The sequence below is a fragment of the Carcharhinus amblyrhynchos genome, chromosome 5 (genome assembly GCF_965287045.1).
Source record: "Carcharhinus amblyrhynchos chromosome 5, sCarAmb.v2.hapA, whole genome shotgun sequence".
In the NCBI taxonomy this organism is placed as follows: domain Eukaryota; kingdom Metazoa; phylum Chordata; class Chondrichthyes; order Carcharhiniformes; family Carcharhinidae; genus Carcharhinus; species Carcharhinus amblyrhynchos.
This window is the reverse complement of record NC_137328.1, coordinates 29,690,701-29,715,877: the sequence shown is the minus strand read 5'-3', so window position 1 is coordinate 29,715,877 and position 25,177 is coordinate 29,690,701. Positions and strand designations below refer to the sequence as shown.

General features: G+C 45.7%; 1 protein-coding gene across 2 annotated transcripts in view; it reads right to left on the bottom strand.

Annotated features, from left to right (window-relative positions):
• Positions 1-25,177, bottom strand: part of uba6 (ubiquitin like modifier activating enzyme 6) — a 236,257-nt gene that overhangs the window by 155,149 nt on the left and 55,931 nt on the right. For both annotated transcript variants that reach the window (XM_080188556.1, XM_080188557.1), the window contains 2 exons: positions 14,275-14,369; positions 14,010-14,121 (listed from right to left, as the gene is read on the bottom strand). In XM_080188556.1, coding sequence (XP_080044682.1) covers positions 14,010-14,121; positions 14,275-14,369 — 207 coding nt within the window. The remainder of the gene's footprint in view (positions 1-14,009; positions 14,122-14,274; positions 14,370-25,177) is intronic.

Genomic DNA, 25,177 nt, shown 5'->3' with positions numbered 1-25,177 from the left:
CCGGAAGCAGGCCCCAGTGAGACCTGGGAAGGTTTTTCTTTCCCCCAATAAATTTGAACAGGGAGGAAACCCGAGACTCTACACTTCTAGAGTCTCCCACCCTCCCCCCTCCTCTAATCTAAAAAAAAGAGATTTGGAGAGAGCGCAGGTAAGCTTTCTTCTTTTTTCTTTTTCACCTATTCCTCTAACCTAAGGGGGTGAGGAAATAATAGGCAAGGTCTTCCTTTTTATCTAGCGAGAATGGCAGGAAAGGCAGTGCAATGTTCTTCCTGCAGGAGGTTTGAAGTGAGGGATGCCATTAGTGTCCCTGCTGATTTCACCTGTGGGAAGTGCACCCATTTCCAGCTCCGCAAAGACTGCATTAGGGAACTGGAGTGGAGCAGGATGAACTTTGGATCATTCAGGGGGCAGAAGTCATCACAGATGTAAGCTTCAGGGATTTGGAGACCCCGACAAATGAAAAAAGATGGGTGACAGTTAGAGAGGCTGGGAGAAAGCATCCCCTGTGGTTGTTCCCCTCAGCAACAAGTATTCCACGTTGGATACTGTTGAGGAGAATGACCTACCAGTGGTAAGGCAGAGTGACCGGACCTCCAGCAATGAGCCCGTCCCTGTGCCTCAGAAAGGAAGGGAGGAGAGCAGGAAAGCAATAGTAATTGGGGACGCAATAGCTAGAGGGACAGACAGGAGGTTCTGCGGCAGCAAAAGAGACTCATGATGTTGCCTCTGACTGCAAGAGTCCGTGATGTCTCAGGCCGTGTTTTCAAGATCCTTAAGGGGGAGGGGGATCAATCGCAGGTTGTGGTGCACATCGGTACCAAAGATGTAGGTAAGAGAAGGGATGGGGACTTAAAACAGGAACTTAAGGAGCTAGGATGGAAGCTGAGAGCCAGGACAAAGCATGTTGTCATCTCTGGTTTGTTGCCGGTGCCACATGCTAGTGAGTTGAGGAACAGGGAGAGAGTGCAGATTAACATGTGGCTGCAGGGATGGTGTAGGAGAGAGAGTTTCATTTACTTGGATTCATTCTGGGGAAGGTGGGACCTGTACAAACAGGACGGTTTGCACCTGAACCAGAGGGGCACTAATATCCTGGGAGGGAAATTTGCTTCGGCTCTTCGGGGGGAGTTTAAACTGATTTGTTAGGGGGATGGGAAAATGAGATGTAGTCCAAAAGCCAGTGTTGAGGGTTGCGAGGTACCCAGGAAGGTATCAAGGTCGCAGGAGTGCAGAGACAGACAGGATGGTGGGTTGAAGTGTATCTACTTCAATGCAAGGAGCATCAGGAATAAGGTAGGTGAACTTGGAGCATGAATTGGTACTTGGGACTATGATGTTGTTGCCATTATGGAGACGTGGTTAGAACAGGGACAAGAATGGTTGGCAGTTCCGGGGTATAGATGTTTCAGTAAGAGTAGCAAAGGCAATAAAAGAGGTGGAGGAATAGCATTGTTAATCAAGGATAGTTTAACGGCTGCTGAAAGGTGTTTCGAGGGCGATCTGCCTACTGAGGTAATATGGGCTGGAGTTAAAAATAGGAAAGGGTCGGTCACATTGTTAGGAGTTTTCTATAGGCCTCCAAATAGTAATAGGGATGTGGAGGAGGAAATGGCAAAGCAGATTATGGATAGATGTGGAGGTCACAGGGTAGTTATCATGGGTGATTTTAACTTTCCAAATATTGATTGGAACCTTTATAGATCGAATAATTCAAAATGGGACACTTTTTGTACAGCATGTGTGCAGGAGAGTTTCCTGACACAATATGTGGCTAAGCCAACAAGCGGTGGGGCCACTTTGGACTTGGTACTGGGTAATGAACTGGGCCAAGTGTTGGATTTGTTTGTGGGAGAGCACTTTGGAGATAGTGACCACAATTCGGTGACCTTCATTATTGCAATGGAGAGGGATAGGGTCACACGGCAGGTCAAGATTTATAACTGGGGCAGCGGTAATTATGATGCGATTAGGCAAGAATTAGGGAACATAAGATGGGCACAAATGAAAAGTGGAGCTTTTTCAAGGAACAAGTATTGCATGTCCTTGATAGGTATCAGCAGCATACCTTGATAGGTATGTCCCTGGCAAGCAGGGAGGAAATGGCCAAGTGAGGGAACCATGGTTCACAAAGGGGGTTGAATGTCTTGTTAAGAGGAAATAAGAAGCATATGTAAGGATGAAAAAAACAAGGTTCAATTGGGTAGCTTGAGGGTTACAAGGTAGCTAGGAATGAGTTAAAGAAAGGGCTTAGGAGAGCTAGGAGGGGGCATGAGAAGTCCTTGGTGGGTTGGATAAAAGAAAACCCCAAGGCTTTTTACTCTTATATGAGAAATAAAAGAATGACCAGGGTGAGGTTAAGGCCAGTCAAGCATAGTAGTGGGAACTTGTGCATGGCGTCAGAAGAAATAGGTGAGGCGTTGAATGAATACTTTTCTTCAGTGTTCACTAAGGAGACGGGCCATATTGTTGAGGATGAGTGCGTGGTACAGGCAGGTAGGATGGAAGAGGTAGATGTTCTGAGGGAAGATGTATTAGCAATTTTGAAAAACCTGAAGGTCAATAAGTCCCCTGGGCCAGATGGGATACATCCGAGGATACTTTGGGAGGCAAGGGATGAGATTGCAGAGCCTTTAGCTTTGATCTTCGGATCCTCACTGTCCACTGGGATTGTAAAAAGTCTGACAACACCAGGTTTTAGCAGTACTAAAACCTGGTGTTGTCAGACTTTTTACTGTGTTTACGCCAGTCCAACACCGGCATACCCACATCATCACTGGGATTGTGCCAGAGGACTGGAGAGTGGCGAATGTTGTTCCTCTCTTCAAGAAAGGAAATAGGAATGACCCTGGAAATTATAGGCCAGTTAGTCTTACTTTGGTGGTTGGTAAGTTAATGGAAAGATCCTGAGAGATAGGATTCATGATCATTTGGAAAGATGCAGTTTAATCCGGGATAGTCAGCACGGTTTCGTGAGGGGTAAGTTCTGCCTCAGCAATTTGATTGAATTCTTTGAGGAGGTAACTAAGTTAGATGAAGATAGAGCAGCTGATGTCGTATACATGGATTTTAGGAAGGTGTTTGATAAGGTTCCCCATGGTAGCTCATGAAGAAGATAAGGAGGTGTGGGATAGAAGGAAATTTGACCGATTGGATAAGTAACTGGCTGTCTCATAGAAGACAGAGGGTGGTGGTAGAAGGAAAATTTTCAGACTGAGGTCAGTTACCACAGGGGTCAGTGCTAGGTCCTCTGCTATTTGTGATTTTTATCAATGGCTTGGAAGAGGAGGCTGAAGAGTGAGTTAATAAATTTGCTGCTGATACCAAGATTGGTGGAGTAGTGGATAAGATGGAGGGCTCTTGCAGGCGGCAAAGAGACATTGATAGGATGCAGAGCTGGGCTGAAAAGTGGCAGATGGAGTTTAACGCTGATAAGTGCGAGGCGGTTCATTTTGGTAGGACAAACTTGACTGCGGATTACAGGGTCAACGGCAGGGTTCTGAGGAATGCAGAGGAACAGAGAGATCTTGGGATTCATACCCACAGATCTCTGAAGGCTGCCACTTAAGTGGATAGAGCTGTGAACTAGGCTTATAGTGTGTTAGCATTTGTTAACAGGGGGTTTGAGTTTAAGAGCTGTGGGGTTATGCTGCAACTATACTGGACCTTGGTGAGACCACATTTGGAATATTGTGTTCAGTTCTGGCCACCTCACTATAAGAAAGATGTGGAAGCATTGGAGAGAGTGCAGAGGAGACTTACCAGTATGCTGCCTGGTTTGGAGGAAAGGTTGAGGAAGCTGTGGCTTTTCTCTTTAGAGCAGAGGAGGATGAGAGGTGACTTAATAGAGGATTATAAGGTGATGAGGGGCATAGATAGAATGGACGTGCAGAGACTATTTCCTCAGGTGGATGTACCTGTTACTAGGGGGCATAACTATAAGGTTCGTGGTGGGAGATATAGAAGAGATGTCCAAGGTAGAGTCTTCACTCAGAGAGTGGTTGGGGTGTAGAATACTCTGCCTGCTGTGATAGTGGAGTAGGACACTTAAGGAACTTTCAAGCAGTTACTGGATAGGCACATGGAGCACGCCAGAATTATCGGGAATGGGATAGCTTGATCTTGGGGTTGGACATAGTTCGGCACAACACTGAGGGCCAAAGGACCTGTACTGTGCTGTACTGTTCGATCTATCTATCCCCAGTCCATTCATGTGGCTCTCTAGAGAAGTCTTAAATGATAAGAAATAGGAGCAGGATTAGGCCATCTAGCCCTTCGAGCCTGCCCCGCCATTCAATAAGATCATGGCTGATCTGACGTGGATCAGTTACACTTTCCCGCTTTCTCCCCATAACCCTTAATTCCCTTGTCTGTCAAAAACCTATCTACCTGCGTCTTAAATATATTTAGCGAGGTAGCCTCCACCACTTCAACGGGCAGAGAATTCCAGAGATTCATCACCCTTTGAGTGAAGAAGTTCTGCCTCAACTGTGTTCTAAACTGCCCCCCACTTATCTTGAGGCTGTGCCCTCTAGTCCTGCTGTCCTTTCTGAGTGGGAAGAATCTCTCTACCTCTACCCTATCCATCCCTTTCATTATCTCATACGTCTCCATAAGATCCCCCCTCATCCTTCTAAACTCCAACGAGTACAGACCCAGTCTATTTAGTCTCTCTTCATAGTCCAACCCCCTCATCTCCGGACTCAGCCTAGTGAACCTCCTCTGCACTCCCTCCAAGGCCAATATATCCTTGCGCAAGTGCGGCAATCAAAACTGCACACAGTACTCCAGCTGCGGCCTCACCAGTGCCCTGTACAGTTGCAGCAAAACCTCCCTGCTTTTATATTCTATCCCCCTCGCTATAAAGGCCAGCATACCATTCGCCTTCTTGATCACCTGCTGCACCTGCAGACTGGGTTTTTGTGACTCATGCACAAGGACCCCCAGGTCCCTCTGCACCTTAGCATGCTGCAGCTTTTCGCCCTTTAAATAGTAATCCCTCCTACTATTATTCCTGCCAAAGTGGATAACCTCACACTTGCTAACATTGTACTCCATCTGCCAGGTCCTCGCCCACTCGCTCAGCCTAAAAGTGATCCTAGCATGTCTGCCTCAACCACCTTGCTTGGCTGTGCATTCTAGGCCCCCCACCACCCTCTGTGTAAAATATGACCCCCGCATATCTGTATTGAACCTTGCTCCCCTTATCTTGAACTTGTGACCCCTTGTATTTGTCATTTCCGATCTGGGAAAAAGCTTCCAACTGTTCACCCTATCTATGCCCTTCATAATTTTATAAACTTTTATTACGTCGCCCCTCAACCTCTGTCTTTCCAGGGAGAACAACCCTAGTTTACACAATCTCACCTCATAGCTAAGACCTCCATACCAGGCAACAACCTGATAAACGTTTTCTGCACTCTCTCCAAAGCCTCCATGTCCTCCTGGTAGTATGGCAACCAGAACTCGATGCAGTATTCCAAATGTGGCCTAACCAACGTTCTATATAACTGCAACATTATATGCCAATTTTTATACTCTATGCCCTGTTCAATAAAGGCAAGCATGCCATATGCCTTCTTCACCACCTTTTCCACCTGTGTTGCCACCTTTAAGGTCTGTGGACTTGCACACCCAGATCCCTCTGTCTGTCTATACGCCTGATGGTTCTTCCATTTATTGTATAGCTCCTCCCTGCATTAGATCTATCAAAATGCATCACTTTGCATTTATCTGAATTAAATTCCACCTGCCACTTCTCTGCCCAATTTTCCAGCCTATCTATATCCTGCTGTATTCTCTGACAATGTTCATCACTATCCGCAACTCCAGCAATCTGTGTGTCGTTTGCAAACTTACTAATCAGACCAGCTACATCATCTTCCGAATCATCATATATATCATAAACAGCAGAGGTCCCAGTGTAGAGCCCTGCGGAATACCACTAGTCACAGACCTCCAATCAGAAAATGACCCTTGAACTACTACCCTCTGCCTTCTACGGCTTAGCCAGTTCTGTACCCACCTAGTTAGTTCACCTTTGATCCCTACACGATCTGGCTCTTGTTTTGAATTCACTCACCAGGAGAAACAGTTTCTTGGCATTTATTCAATCAAATTATGTTATATTTTAAATAGCCTAATTAAATTTTTCCTCAATCTTCTAAACTCAAGAGAAAGCAAGAAATGTTCATATATCCTCATAGCTTATTGAAGTGAATCTGAGCCAGATTTACACCCTTCACAGCTAATATATCTTTCCTGAAGTTCAGTGTCCAGAACTAAATGTTGTACAGCAGATGGAGTCCAAACAAGTCTGTACAACTGATTGATACTTGGGCAAATTGGGGCTGTTTTCCTTAGAAAGACGGAGAATGAGGGGAGATCTAATAGAGGTGTATAAGATTATGAAGGGTAGAGATAGAGTAAACAGTGGTAAGCTTTTTCCTAGATTGGAAACAAATATTACGAGGGGCCACGGGCTTAGGGTGGTGGGGGGGGGCGAGGTATAATTCGGATGTTAGAGGGAGGTTTTTCACACAGAGGGTTGTGGGAGTATGGAATGCACTGCCAAGTAAGGTGGTGGAGGCAGGCACGCTGGAGTTGTTTAAGGGATACTTAGATAGGCACATGAGCAGAATAGAGATGGAGAGATATAGGAGACTGTTTTAAATAAGGATCAAGAGCCTTGGGATGTCCCTGGGAATCTACTGATTCCTATGGACCTTCCAACGTACTTTCTGGCTCACTTGTTTTACTTCTGAGCTTCTGGGGATTCCCTTGAATGTTTGTATAAGATTTGCATGTTATTGATGTTTTTCTCTTTTAATCCACAGGTGCTTCAGTCCACCTTGTTGTCCAACAAGGGCATACACGCGGTGGGTCATGCGAGGGCTGCTCTTGGATGTTTCGAGAGTTGCCTAGTGCTTCGTTAGTGTACGCTTAAACTGGACCAGCTGATGGGCAACACGACAGCTCAGTGACTATCACTGTTTGCTGTGCAGATACGTGGATTTGGGCCAGTGTCTGTGGGAGTTTGCGCATTCTCCCCGTGCTTGCATGGGTTTTCTCCGGGTGCTCCGGTTTCCTTCCACACCCCAAAGATGTGCTCTTAGGCTGATTGGTGTAACAAATTGTCCCTAAATTAGTCTCCCCTCAATCTGGTTTCCAACGTGGAGTGCCAATAAGCACAGACAAGGGTCATGGGTGGAAGAGGGGACTCACAATGTTGAAATGGCGGCGCGGGCTCGTTGGGCCGAAGGGCCTGTTTCCCGTGCTGCGTTGTTCTTTGTTCTTTATACTGCCACCTCTTTTGTATTTACCCTTGAGGTGAAGGTCAATATCTCATTCGCCTTCTGTCCTTATTTATGATCCTCACAGGGATCTACGAACATGATGCTGCTGTGGCCAAAAAGAAGTCCTGCCTATCACTCAAATGTGTAATGTGGTATATGAATTTCAGTGCCAGTGCGATGTCTGGTACGTAGTCCTGTGTCCCACCGGCTGACAGCTCACACCACCCGTAATAACTGATGTCACTTTATCGCATGCGTCTCTAATTTGCTGTTTAATGCCATTCCCAACATAAACACTACAGTTTGGGGGTCTACATACAATCCCCACTAACGATTTTTGCCCTTTTAGTGTTAGTCAGCTCTATAAGAGGTTCAACATCATCAGAGCTAATGGCTGGGATTCTCTCAGCCTACTGTGCTGCTTGAGCAGCGCAGTGCGCTGGGAGACTTTAGCGACATTTGTAACCAGCATTCGGCTGCAAAATCAGCACGAAGCAGACTACCATATGAAAAATTGATATTTCCATATGATTAGTGGGCCTGGGACCGTGGTCTCCAGGCCCGCTAGCGTCTCCTCCCTTGCTAGGAGAGGTTCTCATCAGTGGGTTTACAACTGCTCCCCACAAACAAGGAACAAGAGTCCTTACCTCACTGGTGGGGACAAAGGCCATTGAGGCCCCCCAGGATGTCGGGGCAAGGGAGGGTGCCCTTTGCGCAGTGCCAGCTTGCCACCACCCAAGCAGTATCTTGGCCAAGGGGGCAGGGACCTGCTGCCACTCTGCAAGGGGATCGGTGGGAGAGAGAAAGAGGAGGGTGATCAGGACTGGCCAGAGGTCAGCTGGGGTTGGGTGGGAGTGTGGGGAGAGAGATCAGGAAGGCTAGTGATCAGCATGAATCACGCTAAGGCACTTTGTATTGCACAGAGGGTCAGAGATTCATTCAGGTAAGTCACTCCAAAAAATGGGAGGGAAATTCTTCTGTTTTCCCACCAGTTGGCCACATAGTTTTGTTTTGGAAGAATCCCGGTCAATATCTTCCCTCACTCTTGTGTTATTGTCCTCTTTAATCAGCAATGCAACTCTACTGCCTTTTCCCTTTGTCTGTCCTTCCCAAATACTGAATACCCCTGGATTCAGTTCCCATCCCTGGTCACCCTAAAGACAAGTCTCTGTAATTCCAACTATATCAAAACCATTTACATTACCTTGTGCAATTCATTCATCCACTTTATTGCAAATGTTCCATGCATTGAGGCACAAAGCCTTATGACTTTTTAACATTACTTGCCCCATTCCACTATTTTTCACTGTGGCCCTGTTTGGTTCTGGCCCTTGATTTCTCTACCTATAATTATTCCTCTTTTATTCTTGTCCTTGATTTCCCCCTCCTCAGGCTTCTTGGGGGGTTCCTATTCTCCTGTCATTTTAGTTTAAATCCTCCTCAACCACTCTAGCAAATACTCCCACCTCACCCCACCCCACCCCCTCCCTCCCCCGAGAACATCAATCTCTATCCTACTCCGGTGTAACCCATCCAGTTTGTACTGGTCCTATCTTCCCCAGAAAAGATCCCAAAGTCCCAGAAATTTGAAACCCTCCCTCTCACACCAGCTCTTCAGCCATGTATTAATCTAATATATCCTGCTATTTCAACTCTAACTAGCACATGGCACTGGCAGTATTCCTGAGATCACTAGCTTTGAGTATGTCCTAACTCCCTACATTCTGCTTTAGGACTGCATCCCTTTTTTAACTGATGTTGTTTGAATGAATGTGTACCACAACCACTGGTTGATTGTCCTCTCTTCCAGAGTGTATTGCAACAGCTCCAAGACACCCTTGACTCTAGCACCAGGGAGCCAACATAATACCCTGGAGTATCGTTTGTGATCTCAGACCTATTCTTGTTACAATTGAATCCCTTATAACTATTGCATTCCCAACTGTAGCGCAATGAATTTGGCTGTTGCTCCTTTCCCAAGAGATCATTCTGCTCAATGGTATCCAATTTATTTGTTTTGCAGGAGAATAGCCACAGGAGATTCCTGCATTGCCTGCCTAGGCCTCTTGCTCTACCTGATGATCACCCATTCCCTTCATGCCAGAGGAGTCTTAGCCTGTGGTGTGACCACCTCTCTATACGTGCTATGATATTCTCCAACTCACAGATGCACCAGTGCCCCGTGCCGCTTCACAGCTGTAATTAACACTGCTGCTTCACAGCCCCAGAACAAAGAACAATACAGTACAGAACAGGCCCTTTGACCAACCAAGTCTGCATCGATCATGTTGTCCTACCTATACTAACCACCTGTATCCCTCTATATCTTGCCTGTTCATGTGCTTATCCAAATGAGTCTTAAACGTCACTCATGTATCTGCCTCAACCACCTCACTTAGCAGTGCATTCCAGGCCTCCATTACCCCTGTACAAAAACTTCTCCCACATGGGGTAAGTTTTTCACTCAGAGGGTGGTGAGTGAGTGGAATTGGCTGCCGTCAGTGGTGGTGGAGGCGAACTCGCTGGGGTCTTTTAAAAGACTTCTGGATGAGTATATGGGGTTTTATGGGATTGGGGATTATAGATAGGTGTTGATGTGATCGGCGCAACTCGTGGGCCGAAGGGCCTGTTTGTGCTGTAGTGTTCTATGTTCTATGTCTCCACTGAATCTCTCCTTACTTACCTTGAACTTGTGCCCCTTTGTGATTGTTATTTCTGCTCTGGGAAAAACTTCCAACTGTTCACCTTATCTATGCCCTTCATAATTTTATAAATTGCTATTAGATCATCCCTCGGTCTCTGTCTTTCCAGGGAGAACAATTCCAGTTTATTCAATCTCTCCTCATAGCTACTATCCTCCACACTAGGCAACATCCTGGTAAACTTCCTTTGTACGGCCTCCAAAGCCTCCACGTCCTTCTGGTAGTGTGGCAGCCAGAATTGGACACAGTATTCCAAATGTGACCTAACCAAAGTTTTGTATAACTGTAACATAATTTGCCAACTTTTATATTCCATGCACCAGCCGGCGAAGGCAAACATGCCATATACTTTCTTCACTATCTTTTCCACCTGTGTTGCCATTTTTAAGGATCTGTGGACCTGTACTCCCAGATCTCGCTGACAGTCTATGCTTCTGATGGTTCCGCCATTTGTTTTACAGCTCCCACCTGAATTGGATCTACCAAAATGCATTGCCTCGCATTTGTATGGATAAAATTCCATCTGCCAATTCTCCACCCAATTTTCCAGCCCATCTATACCTTGCTGTGTTCTCTGACAACCTTCATCACTATCTGCAACTCCAGCAATCTTAGTATCATCCGCAAACATGCTAAGTGGACCAGTTACATTTTCTTCCAAGTCATTTATATCAATGACAAACCACAGAGGTATCAGCACTGATCCCAGTGGAACACCACTAGTTACAGATCCCCATCAGAAAAAAACCCTTCCATGCTACCTTCTCTGTCTTCTATGACCAAGCCAGTTCTGAAACCACTTAGCTGATTCACCCTTGATTTAACCTTTTGTACCAACCTCCCATGAAGAATCTTAACAAATATTTGCTGAAGTCCATGCAAACAACATCCACAGCCCTTTCCTCGTCAATCATTTTTGTCAATTCCCCAAAAAACTCAATCAAATTAATGAGACATGACCTCCCATGCTGTCTGTTGTTAATAAGATCAGGGATCCAGCTTCAATTCCAGGCTTGCATGTCTGTGTGGAATTTGCACGTTCTCCCTGTGTTTGCATGGGTTTCCACCAGGTGCTCCAGGTTCCTCCCACATTCCAAATATTTGCAGGTTGGCTGGATTAGCCATATTAAATTGCCCCTTAGTGTCCCAAGATGTGTAGGTTAGAGGTATTAGTGGGGTGAATGTTGAGGTTAAGGGAATGAGGTGGTCTTGGGTAAGATGCTCTATTGGGAGCACTGGTGCAAACTCAACAGACTGAATGGCTTCTTTCTGCCCTGTAGGGATTCTATGGATTCCTGTTCCAAACTGCAGCTGGAGACACTTCAGCACATATGCTGGTCCAGGTATCAAAAACGTTTCTGGCTTTCTATTTGTGAGTTTTGCACCTGGCCATTCAAATACCTTTGCTTCTCTGTTGTTCCTAGTCCCACATCATTCAGGACATTTTCCAATTTAAAGTTCTTGGGTCAAAATGGAGGACCTCACATTTCCCTACATAGTGGCATTAAACAAATACATGAATAGGATGGGAATGGAACGATACAGGTTCTAAGTGTATACGGTTTTAGTTTAGGCTGGCGTCATGATAGGCGCAGACTTGGAGGAACAAAGAGCCTGTTCCTGTGCTGTACTTTTCTGTGTTCTTCTTTGAACTTCATCTGCCATAATGTTTCTCCATTCATTCAGTCTATTTATATTCTTTTGTAACTTGCTGCTTCCATCTACACAACATACTGGACCCTATTTTACCATTTTGATTTGGAGTGTTTCAGATTTGACTTTTAGACCCATTCTCAGGCGCCCCCATACACACTCTGCCTGAAAAATTATCAGTGATTTCGAATTGCACTGCACAAGCCTGCAGGGTTTTGGGCTTAACGCGCCCGAAAGCCAGCAGCGCTGATCTGCACCCCCAACAGCACATGCACAGAAAACAAAAGTCTAGAATGCAGCTCCCCTGCCACATCACCTCCGGGCTGGGTAATGCATCCCCCTGGCCCCCACAGACATTGCCCCACCCCCACAACATTACTTATGCCCCCATCACAGGACCCTGCCCTCCTCACTAATCACAGGCAGAGTGTCAGCAGACCCCCCCCTTCCCTCTCACTGATCACAGGCAAAGTGGCAGCCGACCCCCCTCATTCCACCTTACTGATCACAGGCAAAGTGGCAGGTGAATCCGTCTTCTCCCATACAGATCATAGGCAGAGTGACAGCAGACCTCTTCTCCCTCACCACCCCTCCCCCCCAACAAACCAATCTCAAGCAGACAGCCATTGGACCCAACCCAGCCTCACCCCTCTGTCCCACCAGTCTCAAACAGGGAGCCATCGGACACTTAGCACTTACCTCCTCACTAACTGGAGCGCTCAAATCATACTTTTGTAGAGCATGTTTGTTTCACACCGAATCTGGATGGGCAGTGATAAAGAGGCAAGCGCCAGTAAGCTTTGGCTTACAGCCCATTCAGTCAATATAAATGCACTCAAATGCATTTAAATAGACATGGTCCCCACTGCTGCCATTTTTAGACCTTGGTAAAGGGGGAACCAGCACGGAGGTGGGCACGGATCACACTACTTGCCTCATGCCTGACTTTACTAAGTTTCTGCACCTGAAAACGGACACAACATGATAGTAAAACCAGGCCCACCACGTCTTCTAATTTAGAGTAACCTCAAAGCTTAAATTTCTAACTCTCCGTTCCTTCACCCAAGTTGTGAAAAACTGAGGTTTGTGTACTGATTCCCTGGGGAATGTCACATTTCACATCCCGAGGTGCATTTTACAATTTCATTAGCTCTAGTCTCTGTCTGTGATCTTTCAACAAATTACCTCCACTGGACTAACCACCTTTGTTGGCCCATGGTCAATTCTTTTCACCTCTATTTTCGAAAGACAAATGGCCAATGGTATATGTACTTATAACTAGCCCCTCAGGGTTTTACTAACCCTCTCTATTTGTCTCTGAACATATGCAGTAATTGACTGATACTCCAAGCTGACTTTGCCCCAGCAATATATCAACTTAATCTCATTTGAGGATCTCTGACCGCACTTCCTATCCTACTCCACGGCACGGTAGCACACTGGTTAGCACTGCTGCTTCACAGCTCCAGGGACCTGGGTTCGATTCCCTGCTTGGGTCATTGTCTGTGTCGGGTTTGCACATTCTCCTCAAGTCTGCGTGGGTTTCTTCCGGGTGCTCCAGTTTCCTTCCACAATCCAAAGGTGTGTGGGTTAGGTTGATTGGCCATGCTAAAATTGCCCCTTAGTGTCCTGAGATGCGTAGGTTAGAGGGATTAGCAAGTAAATCTGTAGGGATATGGGGGTAGGGCCTTGTGGTCGGTGCAGACTCGATGGGCCAGATGGCCTCTTTCTGCACTGTAGGGTTTCTATGATACTCCCTTTCCATCACCAAGACTACCTACTTCTAATCCCATTACATTTGCTGTATTCAGTTCATTTGTTATTGAAACATCACTCATGCCTTCATTACGCCTTGATTCAATTATCCAATTCTCTCCCAACCTGTTGGTCATACTGCACTCTTGTAATCTTGCAATCGCCCAAAAATCTGCTGACAACATCTTAACATGCATCAAATCCTATTCATCTGAAATTCTATTCTCCCATTTCCCCGGCTCCTAATCCGTCAACTTCTCAAATTTAAAATTCTCCCCCTTGTGCTCAAATTCCTCTGTGGTCTTGTAGGTTCTTTGTGAACAGGACCCTCAACCAAAACCAAGATGTTAAGCAACAATACTTAGTTTGTGCAAGGGAAGGGGATTGTCAGCTTAATTTTAAGAGAACCCCATTTCAAAACATAGTGCACTAACCTTTCTTGTAACAATATAATGCAAGAAAGAACAGGAAGAACACACAAACTTAGATCATTTTAGTGCTAATCAGCTAAATATAAAGTCAAGAACAAAAGTCAAGTACAGCTCCACGAGTATTTGGCAACCATAAGGTTAAAGTAATATTTAATTTTAAAATCTTGTCTTATTACCTGATATTGTTGCAGGAAGCCAAGATCTGTACTTTCATCCAAAATAATATTCGATATATTGACCTGGACATAAGGATTCAGCTCTGCAAGTTGTAAAACAGTGGCCTTAGCTCTGTGAATTAAACAAATTGAGAAACTAATCACCTTTCAGAACATTTTAATGAATATTCCAATTTGTAATTAAAAGAGTTAAATAATTTTCATACAATAAGTCTGAGTTTATTTCAGCTCATCAGGTTTTCAGCACTGCTGATATAATACTTACCTGTTTCTGTGATTAGCCACATCATCATCATTCAGAAAGAAATTAGTGCCTAGGTCCCAAGTTTCAGATGGTTTTGTGTCATGGATGGTTAGTGTCTAGCCCAAGGAGAAAGGAACACATTCACAAATTAGTATACGTCCTCACTTTAAACACAGGAGTGCTCTCTTGAACATTACAAATATCTGAAGTTTAAATATAATCAATATTCTTGCAATGTCAGTACTATCCCTTTGCTTTCACATTCAGAGTTACATACAAATGCTAAGTTGCGTATGCCAAGTTCATGTTCAATAGCAAACAATCAAGGTAGCTAGGACACACAATCGGGATACAGCACCTGGAAAGTTCTTTTTAATTCATTCGTGGAATGTGGGCATTGCTGGCCACATTTATTGCCCATCCTTAATTGCACTTGAGAGGTAGCGGTGAGATGCCTTCTTGAACCACACAATGTTAAGTTTGGTGTTCAAAGATTTTGACTCAATGACAGTGAAGGAACAGTGATGTTTTTCCATGACAGGATGGCAAGTGGCTTGAAGGAAAAAATCCAGGTGTTGACATTCCCATGTTTCTGCTGCCCTTGTCTATTTAGATTGTAGATGTGTGGGCTTGGAAGATGTTGTTAAGGAGCCTTGGTAAGTTCTTGCAGTGCATCCTGCAGATGGTACACACTGTGGCCACTGTCTGTCAGTGGTGGAACAAGTGAATATTTTTCAATGGGGTGCTTATCAAACAGCTGCTTTATCCTGGATGGTGGTCAAGCTTCCTGAGTGCTGTTGCAGCTGCATTCACCAAGGCAGTGGAGAGCATTCCATCACACTCCTGACTTGTGCCTTGTAAACAGTGGACAGGTGGTCAGTTACTCACCACAGATTTGTAGCCTCTGACCTGACCTTGTAGCCACAGTATTTACATGGCTAGTCCTGTTAAGTTTCTGGTCAATGGTAACCCCTAGGATGCTGACATTGAGGGATTCTGCAATGGTAATGCAATTAAATGTCAAGGGGTGATGGTTCGATCCTCTCTTCTTGTAGATGGTCATTTCCTGGCACTTGAGTCACATTAATGTTACTTGCCACTTGTCAGTCCAAGCCTAGATATTGTCCAGGTCTAGCTCCACTTGGACAGAAACCACTTCAGTACTTGAGGAATTGCAAGTGGTGCTGAACGCTATGCAATCATCAGTGAACATCCCTACTCTGAATTTATGATAGATGAAGGTCAGAATCATAGAGGTTTACAGTATGGAAACAGGCCCTTTGGCCCAACTTGTCCACGCCACCCTTTTTTTTTTGAAAACCCCTAAGCTAATCCCAGTTGCCCGCATTTGGCTCATATCCCTCTATATCCACCATACCCATGTAACTATCTAAATGCTTTTTAAAAGACAACATTGTACCCGCCTCTACTACTATCTCTGTTTCAGACATTCACCATCCTCTGTGTGATAAAATTGCATCTCTGAACATTTTTGTATCTCTCCATTCTCACCTTAAACCTATGCCCGCTAGTTTTAGACATCCTGACCTTTGGAAAAAGATATTGACTATCTAGCTGATCTATGCCCCTCATTATTTCATAGACCTCCATAAGATCAACCCTCAGCCTCCTACGCTCCAGAGAAATAAGTCCCAGTCTATCCAGTCTCTCCTTATAGTCCATCAAGTCCCAATAGCACCCTAGTAAATCTTTTTTGCATTCTTTCTAGTTTAATAATACCCTTTCTATAATAGGGTGACCAGAATTGCATACAGTCCAAGTGTGGCCTTACCAATGTCTTGTATAACTTCAACAAGACATTTCAACTCCTGTATTCAATGTTCTGATCAACGAAACCAAGCATGCCTTCTTCATTACTCTGTCCACCTGTGACTCCACTTTCAAGGAGCTATGAACATGTACCTCTACATCTCATTGTTCTGTAACTCTCCCCAGCGCCCTACCATTAACTGTGTAAGTCCTGCCCTGGTTCAATCTACTAAAATGCATCACCTCGCATTTGTCTAAATTAAACTCCATCTGCCATTCGTCAACCCACTGGCCCCAGTGGTTAAGATCCCGTTACAATCAGAGATAACTTTCTTCACTGTCCACTATGTCACCAATCTTAATGTCATCTGCAAACTTACTAACCATGCCTCCTATATTCTCATCCAAATAAAAATGGACCCAGCACTGATACCTGAGCACACCGCTGTCACAGGCCTCCAGGTTGAAAAACAACTCTCTCCAACCACACTCTGGCTTTAGTCAAGAAGCCAATTTTGTATCCATTTATATACCTCACCCTGGATCCCGTGAGATTTAACCGTATGCAACAACCTACCATGTTGTATCTTGTCAAAAGCCTTGCTAAAGTCCACACAGGCAACATCAACTACACTGCCCCCATCTACCTTCTTGGTTATCCCTTCAAAAAACTCAATAAAATTTGTGAGACATGATTTTCCACTCAGAAAACCATGCTGACTGTCCCTAATTGGTCCTTGCAACTCTAAATGCCTGCAGATCCTATCTCTCAATATACCTTCCAACAATTTACCCACCACAGGTGTGGGGCTCACCGGCCTCTCATTCCCAGGCTTTTCCCTACAGCTCTTTTTAAACAAAGGCCAATCTCCAATCTTCAGGCACTTCACCCATGACTAACGATGGTTCATATATCTTAGCTAGGAGACCCGCAATTTCCTCCCTAGCCTCCCACAATGTCCTGGGATCACTTCATCAGGTCCTAGCGATTTATCTACCTTGATGCGCATTAATGAAGTAATTAATGAAGTAGCTGAAGATGGCTGGGTTTAGGACAATACCCTGAGGAACTACTGCAGTTAAGTCCTGGGACTAAGGTTCGCCTTCAACAATCACAACCATTTTCCATCATGCGAGGTATGACTCCAACCAGTAGAGAGTTTTCTCCCCTGATTCCTATTTACTCCAGTTTTGCTAGGGGTCCTGGATGCCACATCTAAGTCAAATGTTGCCTTAATGTGAAGGAGGGTCACTCTCACTTCACACCTGGAGTTCAGCTCTCTCATTCATGTTTGAACCAATATTGTAATGAGGTCAGCCTTTGAGGTGGCTTTTTGGAACCAAACTGAGTGTCAATGAGCAGATTATTGCTAAGTAAGTGTTACTTCATAGTACTGTTGCTGACCCCTTCCATCACGATAATGATGATTCAGAGCAGACTAATAGGCTATGCTGGGTTTGTTCTGTTTTGTGTGTGCGAAACATCGCTGTAAGATCATAGTTCATAGGAACAAAAGTAGGCCATTTAACCCATCAAGTCTGCCCTGTCAATCAATGAGATCATGCCTGATCTGACATGATGATTTTCAATTCCACTTGCTTCCTTATCCTTAAAACCATTTTATCCCTTATTGTTTAAAAATCTGTATCTCAACCATGAACATAATTAACTCAGCCTCTACTGGCCTCTGCAGTAAAGAATTCCATAAATTCACTACCCTCAGAGAAAAAAATCCTCTCTATCTTAATTGGGCGACCCCTTACTCTGAGATTATGTCTTTTGGTCTGAAACTCTCCCACGAGGAGAAACAGTCTTTCAGCATCTACTCACACGTTTCCTGAGAATCCTATGCCTCTGCAAGGTCACCTTTCAGTCTTCTAAACGGCAATGAGTACAGGCCCAAGCCTGCTCAGCCTCTCCTTGTAAGAAAACTCCTGCATACCCGGAATCAACCTAGTGAACCTTCTCTGGATTACCACCGTGCCATATATCTTTCTTTAGTTCAGGTGACCAAAATGATTCACAGTATTCCAGGTGTGGTCTAACTAATGCCTTGTACAGTTTTAGCAAGACTTTCCCATTTTATACCTCATTCCCTATGAATTAAATGCCAACATTCCGTTTTCCTTCCCTATTATCTGCTGAACTGGCATGCCAACTTTTGTGCTTTATGCGTGAAGACTCCCAAATACCCCAGTGCCACAGCTTTCTGCAGTCTTTCCCAATTTAGATATTATTCAGCTCCTTAATTCTTCTTATCAAGTGTATAGCTTGACATTTTCCAACATAATATTCCATCTGCCAAGTTTTTGACTACTCATTTATCCTGCCTATATTCCTCTGTAGACTCTTTGGGCCCAATTTTACCATGGTATTGCACCCGTTTTCAGGCACAAACTTGGTAAAACTGGGCGTGAGATGAGTTGCGCGATCCACACCAGCCCCCCCCTTTACAAAGGCCTGAAAATGGAAGCAAGCAGCACCACATCCAAAGAGGGCACATTGACCATTTAAATTGAATTAATAGGTTACACAGCCAACATGACCAATACTTCCCCCCTTATCACCGTATTCCCCAATCCAGAACTGGCGAAAAAGACATGCTCCATAAAAGTCCAATTTGGACACTCCATCAGTGAGGGTTAGTTAAGAGGTAAGTGCATAGCATCTGACGGCTCTCTGCTGCTCACAGCTGTTCCTTGTGCTGCAGCCATTTTCTTTTTCAGGTCAGAGGCAGCTCCGAGAGTTTGTGGGGGCTTGGGAGGCAGTTGCTCAGCAGGGTCTCCGATGTCTGACTTGCAGCACTGACCTTGGATCATGTGGTGATGCTGAGCCCTATCGCACACAGCTCATTTCCAGCTGAAGGATGTGCACAAAGCCCTTGCAAATTGCACTGCTGCAACCTCTCAATTTTTCAAGGAGCTGTGATTGTGGGAAGAACGTGGCTGGGGGAATTGAGGGGGGGGAGCGGGTATTGTGATTGAGGAAAGCCTGTGGCTGAGGGAGTTGTGGGGGAGGCGGTGGCTGTTGATATGCCAGGGACAAGCAGCATTCCTTAATCTCGACATGTGTTGCTCTCCATTTCCAATGCCCACTCCACCTTCAGAGCTTTTGCGATGTAGCCAATCAATCTTACTATTCTTTAGGTTGCTGCTGGAGCTGAGGAGAAGCTGGAGAAAGAACCGCAACACAGGAGGCCTGGGACTTACCACTTACAGAAGCTGGAACTGGCACCTAGAGGTGGGGAGGACCCACTCTCCGTGGCTATGCGACTGGCTCCTTCCAGACTCTCAACGGAGATGTCTGTGTCTTCTCTCAATCAGCCATGCACACGTGTGTCAAGCATGTCACAGAAGCCCTGTATGTCTGGGCTGGACAGTACATCAAATTTAACCTGGGCAGGCCTCTCAGGAAGCCCAGGCTGCAGGGTTAGCAACCATTGTGGGGATGCCTAAAGTACAGGGGGCCATCGACTGCTCACACATTGCCCTCAAGGTCCCCCACAGAATCCGCGGAGATTCATCAACAGAAAGGGGTTCCACTTTCCTGAATGTTCAACTCAAGTGCGACCATAACATGAATATTATGTATGCAAGACATCCAGCTTCATTGTCAGGAGTTGACATCCCAGAGGCATTTGAGGAGGAGCCCAGGCTGCAGGGGTGGCTTCTGGGTGATATGGGTTATCCACTTCGGACATGGCTGATGATGCTTGTGCAGTGGCCTGTAACTGAAGCAGAGGCCCACTATAATGAGGCCCTTGGAGCCACCCGCGTGATAGTGGCAAGGTGCATTGGGCTCCTCAGAATGTGATTCTGGTTCCTGGACTGATTTGACGAGGCCCTACGATACAACCCAGTAATCTTATCCTCCATAGTACTGCCTTGCACAATCTGGCTCTACAGAGAGGTGACCTATTGGAGGAGGAAGGGGAGGATGTGAAGGCTGACCAGCCAGCTGTCGCTGGGTCAGGATGACCAGCAGGTGGAGGAGGAAGAAGAACAACATGCCGAGGAACACCAACCAGGTGCTGGAGGGATGGCAGCCCAAATGAGGCAGGAGGGTGGAAGGGATGCCCTGATCACCAGGCAGATCACTTGTTAGGGGTTTGTGTCTGTGGGTCCATTTCCCCCTCCTCCATCAAAATTCCTTCTACATCCTGCAACACTGTCACACCAGAATGGTAGTAGTGGGTCTAGGTACTCCATGTTAGCAAGTTATGTGGAAGGCAGAAGGGTGATGACAACTCGCTAAGCACTATAATGATGATGCTCTGGTGCAAACTAGTCTGACTCCTACCTGAGCTCAGCTCAGCATGCATGCTGGCACCTGGGTCTACGTCTGTGTAGTGGGTAAGGGATCTGAAACCCCCATACAGGGCCCTGAGGCAGGTGGGGTGGGGGATGGGAAGGAATCACTCATGGGATCTGGGGAACCAAAGGCTTCCTTTTCTTAGTGACACCACATTGAGGGGCCTCCCCAACTGACATCAACATAAAACTTCCTTCTGGCGATCATCAATGGAAAAGGATTCACATTCGAGACAAATTAATCAAGGTGGGTGGTGAAAAAGCATTTATTTGCAATAAAGATGTTTAAATAAGACGTTCTAACATAAAAACTTGTGAACAGAAAATATTAAGGTGCTTCAATATCTTTCTAACCAGTGCAACTACAACTTCTTAATCTTACATGGCCTATCACTATGTCTCAGTGAATCCCCAGAATGTACATCGGAGGTGGAGGGGGTCAGCTGTCTCCCATTCCCTGTGGTGCACGTGACAGGCGTCCTCTGGAGGCCCTGGACCTTGAGTGCTTTGGCCTACTTTCAGGTGTTTGGGATGTTTCCATGACACCCTCTTGATCCCACTGCCCCGAGATGCCACAGGATCAGGAAGAGGGGAGTCACAAAGTGCAGCCATAGCCACAGTCTCCTGGCCAGGGCATGGACTCGAGGCCTTCCTCCTCCCTGGGTCACTTCATGGGACAGCAGTGCTTCTGAAGTGAGCTCCAGAAGCTCCTGCGTTACCTGACACTGCCAGTCCTGGAGGATCACCTGTGTCCTACCCATAGTGGTCGAGCCCTACGTGGGGCCACCTCTCAATGGTCACAGCAAGTGCCCTCTGAGACTGCGCCGCGCTCTGCAAGCCCTCAGCCACGACCCTCTGCAATCGAGCCATGTTCTCAAGGGCTGTCCTGCTGGGTATCCTGCAAGCTCTTGAGCCTCTAATCCATGAGCCGCAGAATCCCGAGAAGCCTGATCAGTCCTTCAGCTGTGGCCTGCTGTGACTCGGCCGCATCCTCTGGACTCTGCTGTGGCCGCTGTGACTCAGCCATCACCTGGAGCCTGCCACGTATGGTGAGGATCCCCTGCACCAGGCTTTCCACTGCAGATGCCACCCTTGCAGTGTTGGCCTGAGAAGCTGCAAGACAGGCAACAGCTGGTCCACCTGAAAGCTTTGGGACTCCTCCCAACAGCCTCGCAAGTGGTCCAGTGTGGCAGTCAGCCCCTCCTGCATTCTCTGGCTCTGTTGCTGCATCTCCAGCAGCTGAGAGGCACACAGAGTTTACAGAATATTGTATTCTGTATTACAATATTTACAGTATTCTGTAAACTGTGTGTGCCTTTATATGCCCTTCTCTGATCAGAACTTTCCACACATCTGACGAAGGAACAACGTTTCCGGAAGTTTGTAGGTTTACTATCAAATAAACTGGTTGGACTTTAACCTGGTGTTGAGAGACTTCTTACTGTGTTTACCCTAGTCCAACCTCTCCACATCATGACAAGTGGTGTTCCTCAGGAATCAGTGCTGGGTAGAGGGTGTTCCGCCTTGCCTCTGCTGCATCCAGTAGACTCCCAAAGTCACCCTCAGAAAATTAGGGGGCTGGTCATGCGCACATTTTGTGCGGGAATGCTTGCTTGCCTGTCCATTCTTGAGTTTTTAATGGAGGTGCCCCTCGTTAGGGCAGATCAGCTGCAGGCAGTTTGGCAGAGCATTCCAGCAAGTTACATGCAGTTTGCTTGTTAACATTGAGGGGAAAGCAAGTGACCACTTGCAGGTGTGCTCATGGGGAGGGGGGTGGTGAAGGATCAGTGCATCAATGATTGGGGACAGGAGAAAGAGAGGAAGATGTCACACAGCCATCAGAGTCCAGAGGAGATGGGGGCCTTGTACGGGAGGGTCCAGGGTGGGAGTAAGAGGCATCATGCTGCCTGATAACCATAGGGTAGAGTGTGAATCTCGCTGCCACTCTGCCTGAGATCACCTGGGAGAGGGGAGTATCCACTACCACTCATAAGAAATAGGAGCAGGAGTAGGCCATCTAGCCCTTTGAGCCTGCCCCGCCATTCAATAAGATCATGGCTGATCTGAAGTGGATCAGTTCCACTTTCCCACTTTCTCCCCATAACCCTTAATTCCCTTGTCTATCAAAAACATATCTACCCGTGACTTAAATACATTTAGTGAGGTAGCCTCCAGAATTCCAGAGATTCACCACCCTTTGAGTGAAGAAGTTCCTCCTCAACTCTGATCTAAACTGTCCCCCCCCCCCTTATCTTGAGGCTGTGCCCTCTAGTCCTGCTGTCCTTTCTGAGCAGGAAGAATCTCTCTACCTCTAGCCTATCCATCCCCTTCATTATCTTATACGTCTCTATAAGATCCCCCACTCATCCTTCTAAACTCCAACGAGTACAGACCTAGTCTATTTAGTCTCTCTTCATAGTCCAACCCCCTCATCTCCGGTATCAGCCTACTGAACCTCCTCTGCACTCCCTCCAAGGCCAATATAGCCTTCCGCAAGTGTGGCGACCAAAACTGCACACTCTGCCTGAGATCTTTAGGTGGGGGAAGGGGGGTCCGCTGCCACTTTGCTTGAGATCGGTAGGAGGAAGGAGGGGGGGCCTGAGATCATTCTGGGTGGCGGGTTAGGGGGTCAGTGATGTTATAGCGGGTAGGGCAATGTCTATGGAGGCATTATCCAGCCTGGGAGCAATGTGGTAGGGCAGCCACATTCTATCATTTTCTTTTCTGCACATGTGCTGTTGGAGCTGCGGGGTTTTGGGTGGGTTAAGCCCAACCTGCAGGCTTGTGCAGTGCAATTCGGGCTTGCAAATATGACTGCGGACAGAGGTCGTATAGGGGCGCTGGAGAACGGGTCCAAAGTCGGATCTGAAACATTCTCAGATTCAAGTCTGCCCAGAATTAGAAGTAAAATAGGGCCTTTTGTTTCACCCTCACCACTTGCCTCCCCATCTACCTTTGTGTCATCCACAAACTTGACAATAGTACTTCTACTTCCTTCATCCAATTCGTTAATATACTTTGTAAATAATTGTGGCCCCAACCCTGATCCCTGTGACACTCCACTTGTTAGGGAATGCCATCCTAAAATGCCCATCTTATCCCAACTCAGTCTTCTATCAGTTAGCCAATCCTTCATCCATGCCAATATACTAACCCCAGTACCTTGGGCTTTTACTTTATTAAGCAGTCTTTTGTGGGGTCCCAATTGATTGTGGCTGCAGCACTGATCCCTTTATATCCCTTGATTTACTTAGCATTTTTGAAATGCTACTGATGTCCTCTACCAAGAAGACTGATGCAAAGTATTTATTTAACTGTTTTGCCATTTCTTTGTTCCCCATTATTATTTCCCCAGTCTCATTTTCTAAGGGGCCTATGTTCACTTTTGGCCTCTATACTCCTTTTTATATATTTAAAAAAGCTCTGGACATTCATTTTTATATTACTTGCTAGTTTGCCTTCAATTTATTTTCTTGCTTTATTATGTGTTGGTCATCCTTAGTTGGCTTTTAAAAACTTTCCTAATTTTCTGGCTTACCACTAACCTCTGCCACATTATATGTTGCTTTTTCTCTTGCAGTTAATACCAACTTTAACTTCCTTGGTTAATCATCTGAGAATCTTTCTTCCTCACTGAGATAAATCTTTGTTATGGGTCATGTATTATTTTCATAAATGTCTGCCACTGCAGATCAATCATCTTGTCTGCTACATTCGTTTCTCAGTCCATCCAGCCAACTATGTCCACATTCCTTTGCTATTACCCTTATTATTTAGGTTTAGCACAGTTGTTTCCAATCCAAGTTTCTCACTCTCAAACTGAATGCTAAATTTTACTGTGTCATGATCACTGCTTCCTAGGGAATCTCTTACTGTGAGATCGTTAATTAATCCTGCTTCATTGCACATGACCAGATTCAAAATAGCCTGAACAATGACTGGATCCACAGCATATTGTTTTATGAATTTTTCCTCGTGGTTACCTCTACCAATTTGATTTTCCCAATCCACATGAAGATTTAAATCACCTATGATTAGTGGACTGCCTTTTTAACATGGCCTCATTATTTCCTGATTTATTCTCCATCCTATAGTATAACTATTGAGGGGATCTTTTGGCTACTCTCACCAGCGTCTTCTTCCCCTTGTTATTTCTTGCTCACACCCATATGGATTCTGCACCTTCAGGTCCAAGATCATTACTTTCTATTGTACATGTTCCATCTCACACTAAAGAAGCTACTCTAGCCCACTTTTCTTCCTGCCTGTCCTTACTAAGAGTCACATACCCCTGAACATTTAGTTCCTAGCTCTGATCTCATTGTAACTATGTCTCCGCAATGGCTGTAAGATCATACCCATTAACCTCAATTGGTGCCATTACTTTATTTATTTTGTGCCAAAAACTACGTGCTTTAAGTAAAGAGCCATTAACTTTGTCCTTTTTAACCATTTTTTGCTCCTTTGACCCTTTTTGCTGCTTTTTTAAAAACATTTGTACACTCTGTCCCTCATGTCACATTCTGGCTATCATTATCTAATAGCTGCCTGAAACACTGCCATGCTTATATGCGCTGTAAGTCTGCATATCCTCTCTCCAGAACCATTCCCCATTTAGCTTAGAGTCATCTCTACTTCCCTAGTTATGCAGTTTGCAAGAACACTGGTCCCAGCATGGTACAGCTGCAGGCCTTCCCAACAGTACAGCGCCCACTTTCCCCAGTAATGATGCCAATGCCCCAGAAACCAAAATCCACTTCTCCCACACCACTCTTTGAGCCACATAGTCATCTCTCCTGAGCAATTTTCCACTTTGCTGGTGAGGTGCCAGTATTGCAGCTGT